General features: G+C 33.1%; 1 protein-coding gene across 1 annotated transcript; it reads left to right on the top strand.

The window, feature by feature from the left end:
- The first annotated feature begins 556 nt into the window (after window positions 1-556).
- On the top strand, window positions 557-3,042 carry LOC110465370 (serine protease inhibitor dipetalogastin-like). Its single transcript, XM_021521134.1, has 4 exons — window positions 557-586; window positions 992-1,183; window positions 1,733-1,855; window positions 2,800-3,042. The coding sequence occupies exons 2-4, from the start codon at window positions 1,020-1,022 to the stop codon at window positions 2,843-2,845; spliced, it is 333 nt and encodes a 110-aa protein (XP_021376809.1). The 5' UTR covers window positions 557-586; window positions 992-1,019; the 3' UTR covers window positions 2,846-3,042.
- Window positions 3,043-6,838: the final 3,796 nt, after the last annotated feature.

The raw sequence follows: 6,838 nt of genomic DNA, 5'->3' as shown, positions 1-6,838 counted from the left end.
ATTTTCACCATAACTGGAAAATGCAACTAGTATTATCGCAACTTTTGTTGATAAGATTAATGAACATATATATTAAAGAAATAGTAAATGGCTCTAAAATGCATGTGTGCAATTTCTATAACGACTTACTTACCTCGAAGATGTTTTATTTAAATTGCCATTTGCTTCATTTAATTGGTACTCTAACTGGTGCGGATATTGATACATAAATTGTAAGTTAAAGCTTAATGATCTATGTTTTGAAACTTTTCATGGTTGTATGATACAACTGACTTACGTCTTCTGATAGGTTTCGTATTTATAAGAATTCAATGCTATACCACACGATAAATACGATACAATACATCGTCGATTTGATGGAGGTTCAAATGTTTTACATTTAGATATAAACGTGGTGTCATGTAAACAGATCAACAGGCCGGAGGCCTTTGCAAATATGTTACTTGCCTGACAATTGTTTATATTCATAAACGTGTATCATCTGTATATAATTGATGATGAACAGAAATGACTGCCTATAAATAGTGTAACTCGGGAGTGACCAGTAACTAAACGTTCCCAAGTGATCTGAAGACCACCAGTACAGGTTTGTAACATAATACAGTATCTTCTACATTGTTACACTGTACCAAGTATTTTACCCACTGAATAATGCTTTCATCATTGAGACACTGAATGTGTTAAATTATATACAGTTTGTCAGTTCTAATGTTGTATGACAAGACCGTTTACAATGAATGATCTGCAAAACAAACAAGCGTAATTACTTTATCTATCATCATACATATATATATTTCGACTTATTCAGAATAGTGAAAATGGATAGCTCATCTAGGGTCATAATCATTGACATCTTGTCTATTAAAATGTATTAGATGTATTATTTTATATCCCATGTTAATATATAATTCACATTTTCCAGGTATTATCCCGACACCNATTAGATGTATTATTTTATATCCCATGTTAATATATGATTCACATTTCCCAGGTATTATCCCGAAACACTAATCCTCATCATGAAGCTGACATTGGTTTTCTTTGCCGTCTGCGTTTCTGTCGCCCTGACAGCGATTATCCAAGAAGAAGAAGAGGAGCCTGCATGTGCATGCACAATGGACCACACTCCTGTATGTGGTGCTGACGGCAAAACTTATGGAAACGATTGCATGAGAAAGTGCAAGTTAGTATGCAGGATTGTTTGGATCGGGTTGAAACGTTCAAGACTCTTCTTTTTACAGATGAATCTGTTTCAATAACGTATTTTGATTCCACTGCACTAGTTCATATATCTACATATGCATTAATCAAAGGTTCATGCTTAAGCCATTTTTCAAAACCAAAATATAATTGATTGTTTTTAATTGTTCGATAAAACTACACGTGCATTTTGACCAAAAGCAAAAGATGGTAATGCTATAAATGTTTAATCGGTACATTTGATTGGAATAACATTAACTTTATCTATCTTTCAAGACACACACGTTTAAGAACAAATCGACTTTAAGCAAGAGTTAGAAAAATAATGACAATGTAAATTACCTGTTTTGATTGCTTCTTCATAATATAGTTTAAGTAAAGGAGGATGATCCGCGTTATTTACAAATATACTGATACAATACAATGTAATCAATTTTGGTGAAAATTTGGTCGAATGAATCTACATTATTACTCCGTATACTATACATGTTAAACACTGTAACTAGAATCTTCTGTAATATACACTTTTCAGCGATGTCCGCCTGCTCCACAATGGAAAGTGTGAAAACGCCCTGTGTGTCTGTACCATGGACTACGAGCCTGTTTGTGGTGATGATGGAGTAACCTACACTAACGACTGCAGCAGAGAATGCTCGTATGTATACATACATAGCAACACTGATATAAGTCTTCAGTGGTATATGTATCTGACACGTTTTCTTCACATTACATCATTTGGTTTTGTCGAAAACTGTTTTCTCGAATATGCCCAAAGCGACTTTTTTTCAAACAAATTTATTAAAACATTATAAGTGCATACTTTGTTTGTTTTACGGAATCTGAACAAACACAAAATGCGGTATTTTAAAATTTTCTACTTATGCGATTACATGCAAAACACGCTAAAGTAAACATATCAGATATGATAACCGATTTGTAGTACAAAATGGTCCACCATTAACAACCGTCTTAGTTATGGTAATACAGATACATAGCTAATACATTTATGTGTGACATATCTTTGTTGAGAATAAGTTGATTTTACGCACAAAGTACGGATAAGTTAAGTGTTTAATTTTCCAAACACGGATATGCATAAGATATCACATTTTCCTTTGTTTCTTCTTTGAGCATTAAAACATATCAAATAAACTTGATAAATATATAAAATGCATAGTAATGACATTTTAAACTTGTATTACGAACTTATAGATGGCTTGGTTTACAATATATATATATATGTACGATGGAGAATAGTTTTCTAAAATGCGACAACAATCCAATTATGTGTAACGAAAAGTCAAAATTTCACATATCAATCATGAAAGAAAATTAATCCTCTTTAATTTTCCTTTATATTTGAATAAACCTGTGTGAAGAAGATTCGGAATGAGAAATATTCCTTCCTCGGCCATGATAAAAAAAATTTAATTTGAATTGATTGTGAATTATTTGTTTATATCTCCTCTAACTTGCTTTTTATTTAATATTTACGAAATGATGATTAATCGGTTAATGAATTAATATATAGCAAATGTATTTTATTTCATGTAACAAAATGTATTGCATTTCTAACATACATCCGCATATATTTTCTAGGGGGTCCAATAATGCTCACGATGGTATCTGCGATGATACCAAATAGAGGACCTCTGTGACGAAGAAAGCCAGACTCCCGCATGAGTAACACAACGAAATCACAAGCATACGTGTCCATTGCTTTATCCAGCCTGACTTTTGGCAGGTGTATACACATACGATTATCATCTTTCATAATTTCAATTTAATGTTATAATTAACAAAGTAAATCAGGATTTATTAATTAAAGTTTAGAATGATTGGAACAAATGCTGTCTCTGATTTGTTTATTTAATACCTGTTTTTCAGCTATATCATTTTAAGTATTCTCATTATTCTCGCCCGATCGAGGATTACAATGGGAACAATATACACTGTAAAAAGACATTCATTAAAAATTGATAAAATACAAGCATTATACATTCGTATGTATCAAGGAAATTCCAACTTTAATCGTATTGCAAAGCGTGGAATCTGGAATTAACTCCCCTTTGCGTCTCTGCGTTTTTGCGTGTCTGCGTGTCTGCGCTCCTTATCTTATCTTCGGGGCTCACACAACTAAATCATTTACTATGTGTTATTACTAAGCTTTTGAGCTAATAGCGTTAATATTTGAAGTTCAACACTAGTGACAACTGTCTAGATTCACATACCTGCAAAATGAGTTTGGTGGCACATAAGAGCGCTACAGGTGTCTGCTTTTGCTTTTTTACTTCGGCCATCTTTCGACAAACTAAGTAATGCTGATAAAATTTCGTTATTGTATACATTATGTAAATTCCAACCTGTACTATTATTCCATGATCTTTTACACGTATTTTGAACAACCTATCATACTGTGATAATTTACCTTTCTGTAAAATTCCCTCTCACACAGCTTTCTGCCAAATAAATCTAGAGTTAGATGGGAATAGACACGTTGTAACATTTAAAGATCAAATTACATTTAGGTGTTTCGACAAGTTTAATGCTATTTACCAGGTCAAACATACTCGATTCAATAGTTGCATGGGCAATCTCTATACAATATCCGCGTTTGAGAGAACATGTACAAGAGGGATTGCTGCATTTGTGTTGAACATTTGCAGACATGAAATTAGACCTGTCTTATAACCCTTAAAACATCCGGAACGATATACAAAATACACCTCCTGTTATGTAGTTATTGTTTTATGTACTTTGTCAGTTTCCCTTTACAACTCCGGAAAGTGTTGACGGCCAACAACCCATGTTAGATGAATTGTTATTATATACTAGGAGGTGGTCTCTAACAGTTAACGTTGAAAAAAACAAAAACTGTAGTTTTTAGAAAAGCGGCTGTATTACTCACAAATGAAACATATGATGGTGTCGCACTTGAGTCTGTAAATTCTTTTTCTTATTTGGGGGCAAAACTTAATTATAATGGTAATTTTAAAATTAACGCAGAAACAATTAGCGTCAAAGGGTAGGAAAGCTCATTTTCTCCCAAAAGATAATGCAAATCTATATTGTTAAATTTCTGCACACTGTTGTCACTTTTTGACACATATGTCAACTATGCTTGCGAAGTGTGGGGTTTACACAAAGCGCCTGATATCGAACAACTACATCTAGAATATTTTGTAAGAATATTGTAGGAGTTCGAAAATCTACACCAAACTCAATTATCTATTTTGAACTGGTTAGATATTCTCTAATCACTTCGAGGAAAATCAGAATTTTGAAGTGGTATAAACTATTGACTTCTAGCAACTGTATTTTAAATGCATGTTATCAAGATATGTACAATGAGTGTGAATCGAACACATATTGTAAAAAATGAATGGCTTCTGTTAAACAAGAACTCTGTTCTACTGGAGTACTGGCAAGCACAGGGTGGCTTCAATACACATCATGTTTTGGTTTTAGTAAAACAGAGATTGTAAGATATTTTCAAACAAGACTGTGAGATGTTTTTCTTAACCTCTTCCAAGTGCAGGGGGTAAACCTATTCCTGTTAAGTCAAAAAAGCAATTGTCAAAATACGACTGTCTTCACACTATTTTTAAATGGAAACTGGAAGGCATAATAAAATATTATCAACCGTTAATATTAAAGAATTAACTAACCTTGGTAAATTCATATATCATGAATGTTTACTACGTTCTTCTCTGTTGGCTGCTAACTAATTTGAATTGCAAGTTCTTAGTTCATAAAAAGACATGTGTCTAAATTATAAATTCCATATGCTGATTGTATCTTACAGCCTGTGCTGATTTTGAATGTATATTATGAAATTTCCTTGGAATCGATGAGATGTATATACTAAAGATGAAATAAAGAATTTGAATTTGAATTGATGAAAGTCTCGTTTTGGTACCACTACTGTTTCCTTTAACACCTCAATGCCTGGCACTGCCGGGTCTGGTTTCGATTATGCACCATCAGGGCGCTTCTGTGTAACGAACTTGAACGGGTGACCGGTGTCGCTCCGCCGACCCGAACCCCACAATTCAATCTCACAAAGAATAGACTACCGCTTCGCTTGCAGATTCCAATGTTAATATATATTATATATAAAGACATGGATATAGACGACTAGTGAAAATGGCAGTTCAAACGGAAATAAAATTTAACAGTTGATTATGACAGAAAAAAAAGTCTGTTTACAACATTCACAGAGACATAATGGCTTAACTTTGTTTAAACTACTTTACATTAAACAATTGATAAATGATCCTATTAAAACTTCTTTTTACTATGGTTTTCAAAATGTATATTAACGATATATAATCTGCGTACCATCTGGCGGCCTCGCTACCAACATGCTCCAAAGTTAACGCTTACATTTTATTTTCTATAAGTGAGCTATGAGCCGACAGTTCTTAGAAACCATCACTAAACGTCCTACAAGATAAACTTCTAGCCATTTCTCAAGTGCTATCCTGAAAGCATGTTCACTTCAAATGCTTGAGACCCGCACGTCTTTCGTAACAAGACACAGCAACTCCTCAAAACTGTGTATCTTAGCAAAGCAGAGTGAGTTTTTCGATCCTCGGACCTCTGCGACACTCTTCTTACTGTGTATTTTCTATGAATGACAAAACTATTTTTTCTGGAAAATAAAAGAAAGTGTGGATTCGATTAGTCAAAATATCATTTGGAAAATATTGGATTGTTGAGAGAGATCATTTTGAAACTAGATTTATTTACTGGACGCGGGGCATTTCAATGAAATTATGAAATCATGTCCTATATTTGACATTTAATAAATGGAAAGGATTGGACTAAAAAAATATATGTGCATATTAGCAGAGCGAGGTGTCCATCCTTGGACCTCTGGGTTATGGTCCCAACACGCTTCCACTGCGCCACTCTGCTGATTACGAATATATTAGTAGGAACATTTAGCTGAAGTGGGTTATCCAAATTGATAATCACTTAAGGCAATTTGGCTTCAAATGTCTTGTTAAATAGTTATTCAATAATCTGTATATTGTATAAGAAATGTTAATAAATCACCAATCACGTGGGACTTAAATCCGACCATGTACATCCTGACTAATCAATTCTTTCTTTAATTATTTTTTACATACCATTTCGATCAAAGATATCACAAGAATCCGCTGTATTTGCAAGTAAAGGAAAAAGGTAGATATTTGGAATCTGATCAGTACGAAATCGACATGAGAGATATGATGAATCTTGTTTTGATAATTCCTAAAGGAAAACGATTATAAACATGTAAATTTTAATGACTACATGTACTACGTATCTTATTGTCATTTGCAATCAGTTCTATTTTTTTACAATGTTAAACAACATTACTCATTATATCCATACATGCAGACAAAACTAAAGGAGATGACATACCTACAGTTTGAGTTTGCTGTCTAATCCTTATTCATCTACCGCATGCGATTTTGTATGAATGATGTTGTTCATGTAATTATTGAATTAAAATGTTGTTAAAAGTAACATTATTTTTCAGTATACACTATCTGTAACTTTGCATTTAATTGTCATTGTAAATTCATCAAAGTGATATCAATGTGAACAGTAAAGGAACGGAATTTTGCATTGATTATGAAAACTTATG

The sequence above is a fragment of the Mizuhopecten yessoensis genome, unplaced genomic scaffold (assembly GCF_002113885.1).
Source record: "Mizuhopecten yessoensis strain PY_sf001 unplaced genomic scaffold, ASM211388v2 scaffold11073, whole genome shotgun sequence".
NCBI classification, from domain to species: domain Eukaryota; kingdom Metazoa; phylum Mollusca; class Bivalvia; order Pectinida; family Pectinidae; genus Mizuhopecten; species Mizuhopecten yessoensis.
This window is presented reverse-complemented; position numbering and strand designations above follow the sequence as displayed.

Bases quoted from the DNA above. Each gene is read 5' to 3' on its own strand.
- LOC110465370 (XM_021521134.1), top strand. From the start codon at position 1,020: ATGAAGCTGACATTGGTTTTCTTTGCCGTCTGCGTTTCTGTCGCCCTG. The intron at 1,184-1,732 runs GTTAGTATGCAG...TACACTTTTCAG, and splicing joins GATTGCATGAGAAAGTGCAA to CGATGTCCGCCTGCTCCACA. The intron at 1,856-2,799 runs GTATGTATACAT...TATATTTTCTAG, and splicing joins GACTGCAGCAGAGAATGCTC to GGGGTCCAATAATGCTCACG.